Source organism: Tachypleus tridentatus, chromosome 6 (genome assembly GCF_004210375.1).
Source record: "Tachypleus tridentatus isolate NWPU-2018 chromosome 6, ASM421037v1, whole genome shotgun sequence".
NCBI classification, from domain to species: Eukaryota; Metazoa; Arthropoda; class Merostomata; order Xiphosura; family Limulidae; genus Tachypleus; species Tachypleus tridentatus.
Window position 1 is genome coordinate 41,934,541 of NC_134830.1, and position 15,494 is coordinate 41,950,034.

Below are 15,494 nucleotides of genomic sequence, written 5' to 3' on the forward strand. Positions count from 1 at the left end.
TCCTGAAGCTTAACTCTTATGTAAAGCACTCACATGTAAAAATCAAATTGAAAAAGTTATTTACTGAGCAATCATTCTCCATAAATGACTATTTCTATCTTTCTTTCTTTGTGAACCTGACGATGACCAAAGAAGGTTGAAATGTTGTTCTCTCTTCTACATAAATAATTTTCTCAACCCAAACCAGCCGTTTTTACATGTATATTTTCAAAGTTTTTTGCTTACACCCGAGAACTAAAAATGTAAGCAAATGACATTAATTTACCTCATTTAGATCTTTCAATAAAGCATCCATTTGTTCACCTATTTCTGCTACAATATCTTCCATGTTAGCACGACTTTCCTGAACTTCACTGAGGAATGAAAACATTTCATCGAGGTCCATACATTCTGATGCTTCATGTGCACGTCGAACATTTTTCTCTACTAAACTAGCAATAACTGCAAGTTCTTCCTGTGTGACTCTATAGGAACATAAAAAATATTAAACACATATTAAAACTTTCGCAAGTTATGTTAACAGTTTTTGCTATTCAATATTATTAAATGTTTAATGCCTATGTCAACTATTAGGTTAATTAGTAGAAACTCACTAAAAATTAATAGAAATGATAAACTACAACAAATTAAATTTATATATATTGACTCTTCTTCAGAAATTTTTCGAGACATGGGAATAAAATGCAATTGTATAGATGTAAACAAATTTAGAAGTTTAAGCAAACAGTTATCTAAATCCACCTGCTGAAAGTTATAATTTTTTTTATGCACACTTTCATCTTCTCACATTTCCCACCCTTCCTCCACACCCTCTTAAGATGCTTATGTCTTCTGCTAAGCCTTAAAGGAATAGTTTGGTATAGAGGAAGTCACATGCATCATATGAGTAGGTTATGCTCCTACTGGTGGTGAAGTGATACATGATTATTTTCATGAGAGACATGCTGGAATCATTCAATTACAATAGGGAGGAGCAAAAGGATTGGGAAATGTAAAAAGAAAAAACAGCATATAGAGGGCAGCACTGGATGATAATAACTAATCTTATAAGATGAAGAAGGTGCCACATTAGAATTGCAATTATAGGTGCAAAAGTAATAATAAAAAACAACTTAAATTTTCAATTATTTCTTTATTGTATCTTATTTTTTATTTAAAAAATACCACACTTTAAGACTTTTAATTCTAATTGCATTGTTAAACTCACCAATATTCACCTTTTTTATTTCTTTTACTAGCACAACTTTAAATCTATTGAACAGTAATGGAAAATTGCTGCAACTTATAAGAATCAAGATAATGTTATATATAATCAAAAATAAAGTTATTTAATTTTATCTTTATTTTTTACTTAAAAATAATTTCTTTAGAAACTTTGCTTGCTACTTTGATATGATTTCCTTTTCAAAAGACCTATAATATTTCTAATTTTGTTTTGCATGAATGATATACATTAGTGGCAATAGAAAATGACTTCATTTTTCACAATATTATTCTAAAGCCCAAGTTTTATGAGGAATATTTGAAATCAGGAACTTACAATAAAAAAATGATTGCAATAACAGGTCAATATTTTTCCACTACTAAAAGAATCATATATTACACATCCATGATAAATAGTATGCAATAAAATTATAAAATAGCAAATGCAACCAGCACTAGTTTTGAGCAATATTTTATAATCAAGATCGCAACAAACATGGAGAATTTATTGTGTTTCACTTCTCAAACAATGTTATCATCAGTGAATCCTGGCATGGAAGATGTTCTGCTGCAACATAATCATGCCACCCCTTATACTGCTCAATGAGTAACGACTGTAGATGAGACATACAAATTAGCATTGCTTTGGTGCATATTAGTCAGTTGAAATATGGTATGACTGGATTACAAGAAATAAAATTGCTGACTTGTACTTGACTCTCACTTATCTGTTATTATTTAAAATATATTATAATAATTATGTTCTCATCATGAGGCGATAATTGCAAAACACTGAAAAAAAAACTACAAAATCAGAAGTTTTATATCATGAAGTACAGTCACTTACAATTAATTACTATGTTAGGATAAATGTCCACAACCTATTTTGTTCTCCACAGTTAATTTAATGATAATATACCAATTGGCTTAACATATGTTCAAAATATTGGAGGATAATTTGGCATAAACAACAACAACAAATTATAACTAGACTAAACAAAAAAATCCCTATTCAACTTACACTCGTTCCTTTACACTTTGCAAGCTATTAAAAAAATAAAACAAAAACATTTAGACCAGAATAAATGAGTATTATCATGTAAAACTGTATGTGAAGTAAAATTACAGCCATGAATAAGTCCATTAATAAACATTAAATAAAAAAGATAGCATTAAAAGGACAGTGAACTAATCCAAAGATAAATTAAATGTAAACACCACAGAAAGGATAAGAGAATATTTAGTAATAAAAGGAAAATATATGCTAAGGTTTGTAGTTGCTAGCCTACATTTTTCATGTCATCTGTCAAATAGGAGAATTATGGACTTTTTCATGTCATTTGACAAATAGAAGAGTTATGGACTTTTTCATGTCATTTGACAAATAGAAGAATTATGAACTTTTTCATGTCATCTGACAAATAGAATAATTATGGACTTTCTTGGCTACAAATAGTTACTAACATGTCATTCTTAGAAATCTTATTTACTTCACAACCCTAAACTGTCAGATTCTTGACAGAAATTTCTAGTTTAGCAGTTCCACAACCAAACGCTGTCACTTTCCTAACAATATGTTCTAATGTCATAGTTACACAAATAATAAACTGTGAGGTTCATGAGAGAATTTTCTTTATAAATTATTTCTTTTCTCATTATAAAGCTTTTTACCTGACATAGGATTCCATAGAAGCATATAAAAATTAGAATTAAAATAAACTAGCTGATATGAATCATTAATTAGTTTGTTTGTTTTCTGAATTTCTCACAAAACTACATGAAGGCTAGCTGAGATACCTTCCCATAATTTAGCAGTGAAAGACTAGAGAGAAGGCAGCTAGCCATCACCACCCACCACCAACTCTTGGGCTACTCTTTTACCAACGAATAGCAGAATTGACCGTCACTTATAATGCAACTACAGTCGAAAGGGTGAGCATATTTGGTGTGAAGATAATTCAAACATGCAACCCTCAGATTATGATTTAAGCGCCTTACCCTACCCATGCTGGGCCATTAATCATAAGAAACCCAAAGTTATCAGTATTAATTTTAACAGTGATACCTTAAAATGTTTAAATTCTTTTATTTATACCATTTACATATTATATTAAAAGATTAGATGATGTGCTCATAAGTCTATGGAAAGTCTTTTATCACATTTTTATAACAACAGACTCTTTCTTTTAACATGGAAAACAGAACATGTCATAATGTATCTGCATAATAGTCACAATTTGTAAACTATTTACTAATGCTTTTTGTCTTGTTAAACGTATTTTTTGATAAACCTTTTACTTTTTCCATGTACTTCGCTTTGATGTATTTTCCTTTTTCATTAGTTTTTGTTTGTTTATTTTGTATTTATCAGTTTTGTTTAGATCTTACTGAAAGGCTGCACTTTAACCTCCTACATAACTTACTACTAAAGTAAGTCTTTTTTGTTTCATAAAATTTTCTTAAGCAGTATAATTTGCTTTAGAAATACTTTCAAAACTACTCTTAAAAAACTGAAAATTACATGATAACTCAGGTAATCAATTTTGCACTCACAAAAATTATGAGCCATTTTGCTTATATATTTTGCATGAAAGCTAAGTGCTAATGTATTTTGCATGAAAAGCTAAGTGTTTTTTGATAAAAGATGCAAAATTTCAGTACAACTTTAGTGTCTTAAAATGAAAATCAATATCAATTTCACTATTCAACATAATTTTGTATAACATAACAATGCAAGTTGTAAGTATTCATAAAAAGCTATAGAAATGTATTTCCAATGCAATAAATATTCATATTACAGCAATGCTAAAGAACAGTTTATTGAAAGCTGGGTTGTAAGTTGTGAAAAATCTTCTAACAAAAGTTTATTAATTTCTTCCAACTTATAATAATTACAATAATACATTAATCTTGAGGGAAATTATTTACTATACCTGGGAGACTCTTCTACAACTTGTGGCTCATTCTCTTCTTGTTCAGTTTCACGCTCTCTCTGTTCCTCCTCCAGCATTCGCTCCTCTTCCTCCTCTTGCTCTTTCCTTCTCATCTCTGCTTCCACTCGACGCATCTCTCTTAAAGCAGCTGCAACTTCTCGAGCAAACATACCTCGTATAAAAGCCTAGAATAGTATAATCCCATAATACTTACTGTTAGAAAATAAAACATAAAAAAACATTCTTGTTGAAAATTAAAGAATACATTTAAATAGATTCTGGTATCTTTTTGCCTCAAAATCAAAAAACATATTTCAACATTTTGTTACAGTTGTTACAAATTTACTTATTTTCCAAAAAGATTATCATTCTTATCAATAATTAAAATTGCAAATAATATATATTGATTTGTTTTCCATAATTTATTGTAATACATAATAAGTTTTTAATTGTAGTAGTGTCTGTAATATATATTATAATTTATTGGTGAAATCCTCAGAGTAAAGCATGAATGTCTTGTATGTAAAAATTCCAAAAATTAATTTCAATCTCCTTGTTGTTTGAAAGCTTTACAAAACCCATAAAATACATACATATGTGTGTGTGTAATTCTCTAGGCTTCTTTATAACTCAAAACATTAAAAGCTCAATAATGATATACAGTTTAACAAAAATGCCCTTAAATTATAGTGCATTAAGGAATGGTAAGTTACTATTGTGTTTTATTCATTCATTTATTTGTTTGTTATGATTTATTGTATCATTAGTATTTAAGCCTGAGGTTGGTAATTTACAAAAAATATTGAGTTTGTTGTGGATAAATATTTTACTTATTTATCTATCATTTAACTCTGGAGTAGATACTTTACGCTATTCTTAAGAGATTAGTTTGAATTTCATACTTTTATGTTTCCAAGTTCATTTTTATTATAAATACAGGTAGGCTTAAGGTGGCAACATCAGGCCCAGCAATGCATATACTTACTCTTTGTAGTTTTATCTTTCTTGAATAATAATTACTTTAACACAGACCTACCAAACTTTGGTAAAAGTTTAGCATTTATATTATAAATATTTAACGTATTATGTATAAAACAATATACATCAATTAATTAATATATAAGGCAGCCTAGAATTAGAAGAGCAGAGACTTCAAAAGTCAAAGGACAGTTGCTACTTAAATCTCTTTGCTGAGCTCTATTATTAGAGAAACGTTCATAAGGATATTATTGAATAAAGGTGAACTGCTGCCAAGCTTTTCAATGTATAACAGTAGTGGAAGTCACAGTATTAAATCATCTTTTTTATGTTGGGTACTTAATATTAAAAAATATTTTTTCTGTTTATTTCAGCACAAACCTACACAATAAACTACCTACACTCTGTCCACCATGAGGAAATCAAAATCCAGATTTTAGCATTATGAGACATTAAACATACTACTGAGGAACTGGGAAATCAAAGATATATTTATGAAAATAATAATGAAATGAATAAAATTGATAAAATTATCATATTACAAGAAATAAATACACATAATAAACAAGTACATATGTGGTTTTTGCTACCATCCAGTTTCCTCCCTGAAATCAGTGATTTGGAATCAAGGAAAATTCCACTTCAACTCAACGTAACACTAACAAACTGATGTAACAAGACTGTTACTGGAGGAAGTAAAACCTATTGTTCAGCTGATGCTATTCTCTTTTACATTCAATTATCATTCATTTAATCTAATCTTTAAAATGATCGACAGGTGTTTGTGAAAGATCTTTTTGAGGTCTATTAATAAGTATTAATTTACTACATGCATAGATATAGATCTAATTACACTGCTGCCAACTGTTAAACTATGGATATAAGTAAAATTTGTCATGTTTAGTTTAAATATGTCACAGAGTTACCAACTACAAATGTTTAGTTTTAAGTACAGTTAGTTTGTGCTTTATTTTCCCACTTATATTGTTCATTTATAAGCACTTACTTTTAGATCTATTGAGAGATGAATTGTAAGTAGAACTTATCACTATTAATGTTAACTTAGTTCAATTTTAGCACATGCTAAGGCATGAACTAATCTGTTGATAAGCTAAGTCTCAGTGTTAACCACTTGAAGTTTGGTTGTGGATGATGCTGTGAAATATGAGACATAAATGGCCAAAACAACTTACGTCTGTAAGATGTACCACATAGTGCCAAACCTAAACCATAGGTTGACAGAGAGAACACTTGGCCACACTCTGTTACTAGAGGAAGTCATAAGCTCAGCTGATCAGCATAAGGTTCTACTTTTAATAGTGGGAATGTGTCTTTTACCTTAGTAGACAATATGCACCCTCCTCAATAATAACAATCCAATTCTAATAGGATAATAAATTGTCATCACTCACTTTCTTTGTTAGCACAGACAGAGCTAAGAACAGGATTTTAAATGAGTGGTTGATGTTGTTACCTACAGACAATGATACACCAAAAAACAAGTGTCTACAGAAGAAACAAATATTGTGTACTCTGTAGGAGGCCTTCAGATGCCACCAGTAAAAAGAAAAGAACAGGAAAACTGATGTCTAAACACCAAGTTGGTAAACAATACATGCATAAAATGTGCACAAAACTCTACCAGTCTCAAATTATGATTGGTAACTACAATGTTATGGGAACTACAAAAAAAACAAATACTGCCTTTAGAAGCTGTATGAATTCTTTAAAATTGTACTTCTTTTAAGAGAATAAACTCTCAGACCCTGAGAATTTCACTTTCATTGGCTTTAACTTCATACCAAATGTTGATTCAGAGGTTGAGATGGCCATTGCAGTTCGACAATATGACAGCATCTGCTACGAGCATTACAACAGCTGTCAGTGTAAAAATCATCAAGGTCCACATTAAAAGTAATACAGCACATGATGCTGAAGATTGGAGGATACTATGTATCTAGTAGTAGGGGTCTTCAATAACAGACATTCCACCAGGGATACAGATGAAAACACTGATGATAATGGTTTACATTATGTCATCAATCTTACAATGTTAAACTAAGTTCAATGACAAAAAATTCTCCTGAGTGTCAAAGTGAAAAAAAACTCCCATATAGACCTTGCTTTTGCCTACCCCACTTTCAAAGTGATCTATACCTGATATGCAAGGTGTAGGTGAAAAAAAACAAATTGGTATAAAACGTTCTATAAATCTATATAAGGATTTCAAGCTTTCCAACAGCACTCATACTCTTACGATTTGATTTCACTAGTCCTTTTTGGTAGCCATAAACATCTGTTTGAAACAACTCTTATCATGTATATGTCTACATAATTTTGTATATTTTCTTATGTATTAGATACAACAAAAATATCAATTTTTAGAATACATTTTCAAGTAGAATAGTTAAACATTTTCAAAACGTTTGGCTAGTAGAATTTTGTAAAAATGTTCTCCAGTTGGTATTCCCTTCAGAAATGAAATGTGCAAGAAACTGGTGAACATTATAGTCTTGCCTGTCTTGGAATATTTTTATTTCCTGCTTGTTCATAGTTTACTTTATAATTTAAAAAATGAAAAATAGCTTTTTCAAAGATATAACAACATATTTAAAGAAAAATTATTCCAAAAATGTAAAAGTGTTTATTCTTTATCATTATATTTCAATAAACATCTAAAAAATGTTCAGAAAAAACTGACTGTTCATATATATTTTTTTAAATTTATTTTACATCTGCAACACCTAATTTTTAACTTGAAACTTCCTTCTAATGTTCAAATAACTCTCATACACCTCTTTATTTTCTTTTGTAGGTCTTAAGTTTATATTTTACTACAATATTCATACTACTTTATCAAGTACAACCTTTTTATTTTTATAGGAATAAAAATTCCATATCTTTTTTATTTGTTTTCCTTTTAGAGATTGTATAAAAATTTGAAAACAAAATAAATCATTTTATTTTGTTTGTGTTCACTCCTAAAAACTTTACAGAAATAAATGAAAGTGCTCTTAATCTTTAATACTCAAGTAAGTATTTTTGAACTAGCTTTAACCAACATTGACTATTCAAAACACACACCTGTACAGTTATTGCTGCTCGTTTCATCCGAACAAACCTTATTCGTTGCTTGTGACCCCTAAAGTACCGTTGAATTGTAACAGCTGCTTGACGATGGTACAGAAACACTGGAAAAACATAGTGTTCTGTGACTTTTAAGCAACTAAATAATAAATAGTTATTAATAAAAACATTTTTATTCAAAAATGTTTGAAAAATATTGAAATTTAATAACTTAATTATGAATCAATAAACTTTTTCTGGACAAAAATGAATAAATTCATAAGGAAAAGTTTTGACAGTTCAAAAAAATAAACAGCCCCACACACTTTAATTTAAAAACATTAATGTTTTGTGCAGCACTGAAATATATATATAAAAACATACTTTCTATTAGATGGCCTTTAGTTCAAATTTTAAGGCACTGGTTCTAGTGAATAAAAAACATTGCAATACAAAACAATTTACTGAAATACAGAATCTAAAAAATTTTCAGCAACAAAATGTTTTAATAAATAAGACGTTTCTTAAAGAAAATTAAAACAATCAGTCTATTAAATAACAGAATTAATATAAGGGCATGTTTAAAATGTTCAATATATTGCATACATTCTAAACTAAAATAAAATCATAAACAAAAATACATCACAAAATGATTTAGAAAAACAAACACTAAAACAATATTTTTACTTTTTCTATGAACATATCTTTGCCAATGTTTCTGTATTACAATAGCCATTGTCTTGAGTAGAGCCTTTCTCTTATCTTCTAATGGTTCATGAACACAGCCTCTCAGAAAAACCTATAAATTAAAGTTGTACTTTATGCCAAAAACATATTACAAAATTATTTAAAAGGTTTAATTTTTTATAATAATAGTAAATTTCAAAGTTTTATTAATAATGCTTCTATAAAAGTTTTATAAGTAATTGCATTTTGTAAGATGCTGCACCAAAATTCACATATATGCACAAATCAAAGAGTATCAAAGTTATAACAAGTCATTGTCATTGTTTTAAAATAATTTGAATCACTCCCTTTGATTAAATTCTATGTAAATGAGGCATTCAATATTGAGTCATATCATCTGATATACAAATGACTGTTCATCCATCTCATGCTATACACAGTTGTTTCATACATTCTTTCCTCTCAGATTTTGTTTTTATGAGAAATACAGGGTTTACAATTCTCCATATTCATTAGAACTGTGGACATACCTTAAAAGAGACATTGGAATTTTTCACTCTCATGGAAAGCCATTGTTGAATAATAGTCAGTAAATCACAGCAAGCTATTGAGAATAGGCTATGAGTGCCATTAATAGATTATAGAACCATTTCCAAACCACAAGCAAGCCTGAACAATGAAAATTGTTATCAACAACATTCAAATGTTTGCTATATACTGATTCTGGATTGCATATAAGTGTACTTAAGTGTTCTATACTCTAACACTAGGTCAGATGGTTATAAATTCAACTGACTAATATGTCATTGTACAGATGATTAGAAAGGTTTCACCAGGTAGGTTTTTACATCATTTAAACACTGCAGTGCATTTCACTTACAACAAAATATGAAACAGCTCAGCAGCATGTGTAACAGTTGTATTTCTACAAAAAAAACAGCACATCACTGAACAGACAAATAACATGCGTATATTTACCTATAAAAATTTGAAACTAAATCCAACTTTATTTTCACATAAGATCATGATAAATATAACAATGGTGGATGTATGGTTTGGATAAGAATAAGTATTGGTTAGATATATCAACTTCAAGGATAGAAACCAGCTTTTTTGGCCACTGGCATATGCTTGACAGTTATATTAAAAGTTACTGGCAAAAGTGAAGGCCACACTATCAACATGCTAAAAAAGACAACTGTCTTAAAAATATAAAATTTATCATTTATTTGTAATCAAATTTGAAGATTTGCTGATCTAGCTTGCATGGGAATTGTACATACTGTATAAGTGTCAGGCTCCATTGTTCGTAGGCTTTTTTCCATATCTCATGGCTCATTTCATTTTCTAGTTTCTGCTATACAGTGAACAATAGGCAAACTTATGTGAGTATTAGACTTCATATGCTATTTTGTTAAATTCTTTTCAACTTTCTTGGCACCAACAACATAATACATTGTTTGGTTAGGACAGCAATGTTGGCATAATTGCCACTATATGGTCTTAATAGTATCTTGCTTGTCTATCTTCATACTATATTACAATTAATCAGTTTTATACTTTGTAAATGGTTCTGTGGACAGTGTTTGCATATTAGGTGTTTTTTTTTCTAGATGATGTTGGGAGATGGCATGCTGCTCTGAAGGTAAAGGACGTGCAACAACTTCTAAAGCTGCAGTGTTAAATCATCAGATGTTGAGAATATGTTTGAATGAACAGAAAAAAAAACAAGGGTATTGTTTAATAAAATGTACAAAAAGTATAAATAACAAAACATATTTTAAAATAAGATCAACAGGTTTTGTTTTGTTTATTGTTAAGCACAAAGATGCCTGTATACTTACATGAGATGAATAGAAAGAAATAGGCAAGAAATAGAAAATTAAAAGCAATATACAAATTACAGTAGTGAAAGAACTTATGTTACAGTAGTGAAGGAACTTATGTTAAGATGTCAGAAGTAAGACTGTATTTAATATGATATACAGGTCAACATATTCATTATGGTGGATTTGTTTTCAGTAACTGAAAATCTAAATGTCTCAAAACTAGACATGACATCTGAATAACTCATTCTTTTAATTCTTTGCTGGGAGACTGGTCTCCTTATTCTTGATTATATAACCAAGCAATACAAATGAGATGTAAGCCTTTATAATAACTGGTTTGTATGATGCAATTAATAAACCACACAAAAAAAAAAAACTTATAAAAACCAGTCTTTAGCAGGAACAACTACTTAGCTAGCATAAATTATTAATTTGCAGTAACATTATATTTCTTATTTCATATTGTTAACCCTTTCTTGATCACAAGAGTCTATAAAACCATCCCAAATATACTTTCTCTTCATACAAGTATATTAAACCAAATTATATAAACCCTGGTAAAAGTTGATGAAATAGTACCTAGTTTCTGAATGAAAGACAAAAATCATAAAAGCATTTAGTGTATATATAATTCTTTATATTATAAAGCTTTTGAAATTTTAATGATTGAAGCAATAAACATAGCTCTATAAATTATATAAAGAATGACAATGATTTACTGGTGACCAGTGACCTTACCATTTAACATGGTGTCACTATTACTGTTATTGAATGTCATAGTATGATACTGTGTTTCAAGATCAATACCTTCAGTCAAAAATAATTTACATCTAATAGTTGTAATTGGTTTTATACAGATAAGAAGGTCTTATGTTTTGTGTTTTATTTTAATACATGAAATTTAAAAATACCTTTAATAAAAAAATTATATCATTTGAATAGTTTACAGTTACAGACTTCACCAACAATATTCACCACTATGCTATCAAATTTTAGGTATATGTTTGTGTTGAATGTTGTACTCGCAGCTAGCTTTGTTATAGCTAGTCTAAATACTCCTAATCATGCAGGGCCCAGGATGACCATGTAGTTAGGGCACTCAACTTGCAATCTGAGGATTATCAATTCAAACCCCTGTCTCACCAAAAATGCTTATCCTTTCAGCCATGGGGGCATAATAATATTTTAGTAAATCCCACTATATTTGTTGGTAAAATAGTAGCTGAAGAGTTGGTGGTGGGTGGTGATGACAAGCTATCTTCCCTCTAGTCTTTCACTGTTAAATTAGTGATGGCTTGTGGAAATAGCCCTCCTGTAGTTTTGCGCGAAATTCAAACCAAACCTATTCATGTCTGAAATATCAATTGTGAAAAGATAGGCTCAGAAAAAAAGTTTAATAACTTAAGCACTTTTGGTAAATTAATTTGCTTTTCTGTCCCTAACTTTTTCTGTTGATTTTGACTTTTAATGACACAACTAGCAAAGACAAGAAACTACCATTTCATTTGCTGAACACAAGATCTCATTGATGTTTTACTAGATGTCCATCATTAATTTCAAACACTGCATCTCTCTACATCCTGTGAAAAACCACACATTATAAGAACCATATCCTACAGCATTTGTGCTGGTGCAGTTGGCCCTGTCTTCATCCTAATAGCTGATGATGTGTCCAATTACATCACAAGAAGTACATTTGACTAAATAGGATAACTTGTCTGTTCACAAGATCTCTTTCCATCACATGATGGAAAAAACTCTTGAGAGTCCCTTCACGTCCTGTCAAGTAAATTCAGACACTAAAGATGCCATAAAAATAATTCTTTCAGAATCACAAGTGGCCGAGAATACCCCACAACATTTTCAATACTTGGTTTTAGATGTGCATCATTGCTCTCAGGCTGTCACTGCTGTCCATATGAAATTGTAATGCCAGAAAATGTGAAGATAAACATTCACTTCTACCAGAACATTTACAAGTGTAGGTTGAATGATCAGGCATTTGCACATGAGAAATCAGCAGATATCTGATTTCTATAAAAGAAATTAAAAACAAGAATTGAGGAATGACTGACATCATTTTATACCAATGTGTTTGTTTTACCTTGTTAGAGCAAAAATATTAAAAATTTAAATTATCTTTTAACTGTTTGTAAAACTTATTAGCAGTTGAATAAAGAAATATATATCTTTTCTGTTTAACAATTTTATGAACACAGTCAAGCACTAAATAAACAATTTAGAAAAGGTTTTATTTATATTTTACTACTGAATTATGACACATGCCACAATAAAAATCAGAAACCTACAGGGATAACTCATAAAGCCTATTATAAGAACAATTATTAAAACATTTATATGGTGTCCTAAGTCTTTAATGAACAGTCAAACATTTATGTTAATATACTTGTATCTATGTATATTATTTCATGACAAAAATGCTCTAATTACAATATACAGAAATTGAAAATTTTTGAAGACAGATGTTGTTTGTTATTAAACACAAAGGGCTTTTTGTGCTTTTCCACCACGGGTATCAAAACCCAGTTTTTAGTGGTGTGAGTCCGCAGACAAACATCTGTGCCACTGGGAGACTTGAAGATAGAAACATGAAGAGTTTACTATGTTAAAAACAAACTTATAAAATTCTTGAGAAAATTAACAAATACCTTTGTTTTCCCAATTTGCCATTCTGTTGCATCTACACTAAGAGACTTTAGGATGATCTCAATTGCTTTATGATCTTCTAGTGACTTATCTAAATTCCGAACCAAGCATCGATACTTCTGAAGAAATTCCACAAAAGGTAGGTGGATTGGGAAGCCCTTTGATACAAAATCAATTATGAAACACAAAACTTATTTTTCAATTACAGTGCAACACACACAAAAGTATTATTATTTTATATTTATAAAATCCAAACATGTGCTTACATCCACAAGTTGGAACACAAAATAAAAGGCCTTAAAAGTTCTAAAAATATTGAAAGAAAGCCCATAAACTGTTACTTAAAAATATGTATGATGCCAATAACATTTTAAACATACATTCTAAGTTCAGTTCTATTTTATTTTTAGATACAATTAAAATAATATTTTCATAATTAAAAAGGTTTAAGACAATGAAATACTAGATGAATATATTTCTAAAAACAACTTTCTTCAAAAAATGTATGATAGGAGTGTCATAACTCAATGGGGCAAAAATGTAAAATGTTTGCTCTAAAACAATTTTCTTCAAAAAATGTATGATAGGAGTGTCATAATTCAATGGGGCAAAAATGTAAAATGTTTGCTCTTCTATTGTTGTACAATTTTTGTTCCTTATAGCATTTCATTTATTTACAAGTTACAAACCAATTAGAACTGAAACATAGTAAAACAAAGTAGCAAATGTATATATCCAGAAGAAAAAAAAACAATACTACAATTACAGTTTTTTCTTAAAACAACTATAAAAGACATGAGAGTAAACCTGAATGCCACAAAACTCAGATTACCTCTTTCCGGATCCGAATAATATCCAACATTCCCAAGTATCGAAGCTGCAACAATACTTGTTCTGTATCATAATTGTTTGGTAATTTTTTGGTATTAGGTTTTATGCAGCGTACATACCTATAACAGAAATATATTTATATACACTAATACTAAAGCATCTATGGGTTTAACTGCAAACTTCTTAATTTATATTAAAACTGAATTCCAAGTGACATTTAGGCTGCAATCAACTAACGATTTTTTTTTGATAAGCTGCATTATTTATTGATTATTTTATGTTATTGAGTCTATACTATGATTAATTAGAAACTTAATTTTATTATGTTACTTGAAGCAGCCTTGGATATTTCTGTAAATATGTTAGTTTTGCTCTCTAAACCAACTGGGTGCTAAATGCACAGTTTACAAAAACATTTACTTGCTTCAAATTTAAAAGTGATTATATTTTAAAAACCAATTTTAACTCTTAAAAGTATCCCTATCCCTCTCATGATATATGCACGTACTGAACAGACCTGAGTAAACATAAATGATGCTTGTTATCTCTATATATCTTCACAGATATATAAAGATCAACTCTTTTTTTTAAATAACAGTGACATTATTCTTTAAGATTGATTTTACATAATAGAATATCCATACTCCATGACCATTCTACCATTTTACTAGAAAATAAAGCAATGTTATTTCATGAAGGCAGTTTTCATTAATCATAATAACATTAATTTATTACAGCTGATCTTACAGACTTTCTCGTTCAGTTTGATTACCTCATGCACTGATTGCTTAAAGTTAACAACAGTATTACGAAGAATAAAGTAAGCATACATAATATTTAATTAGTCCAATAAAACATCATATGTTTAGAGATCTACTGGGGAGAATAAATATTCTATGGTACTATGCATATGAAGTACCAAGCAGTCTTTACTTGTAGCATTTCATCTAATTTTTTCACTTTTGTTTGTACTCACTGCACATCACAATAATACTAAAAACTTTCTTTTTTTGAAAGTAGTAAAAATTGCACATTGAAATTAATTAGCAAATTTGATTTCTACTTACATTTGAGAATAAAGGAGTGAACATTCATGAAGTTACACCGTAAAACAAGTGAATTTATTTTTCAAGTATTTTAATAGTTTTCTGTATTAAATTTATCTGAGTAATGGAATTATAAACCTAAAGACCATAATATCCTAAAGGAATGTATAAATATAAAACAGAACTACTAAAATTTATCATCTTTTACCAGCAACTATACCCTGCTTCACCATATCAAGTTATACTTCATTAAC

At 29.3% G+C, this 15,494-nt stretch overlaps 1 protein-coding gene across 1 annotated transcript in view; it reads right to left on the reverse strand.

Moving 5' to 3' along the window:
* The window catches only part of LOC143252327 (unconventional myosin heavy chain 6-like), a 150,685-nt gene that overhangs the window by 48,675 nt on the left and 86,516 nt on the right, over positions 1–15,494 (reverse strand). The window contains exons 13-19 of the mRNA XM_076504294.1: positions 14,196–14,313; positions 13,366–13,521; positions 8,868–8,979; positions 8,199–8,305; positions 4,137–4,321; positions 2,225–2,248; positions 266–464 (exon numbers count right to left, since the gene is read on the reverse strand). Coding sequence (XP_076360409.1) covers positions 266–464; positions 2,225–2,248; positions 4,137–4,321; positions 8,199–8,305; positions 8,868–8,979; positions 13,366–13,521; positions 14,196–14,313 — 901 coding nt within the window. The remainder of the gene's footprint in view (positions 1–265; positions 465–2,224; positions 2,249–4,136; positions 4,322–8,198; positions 8,306–8,867; positions 8,980–13,365; positions 13,522–14,195; positions 14,314–15,494) is intronic.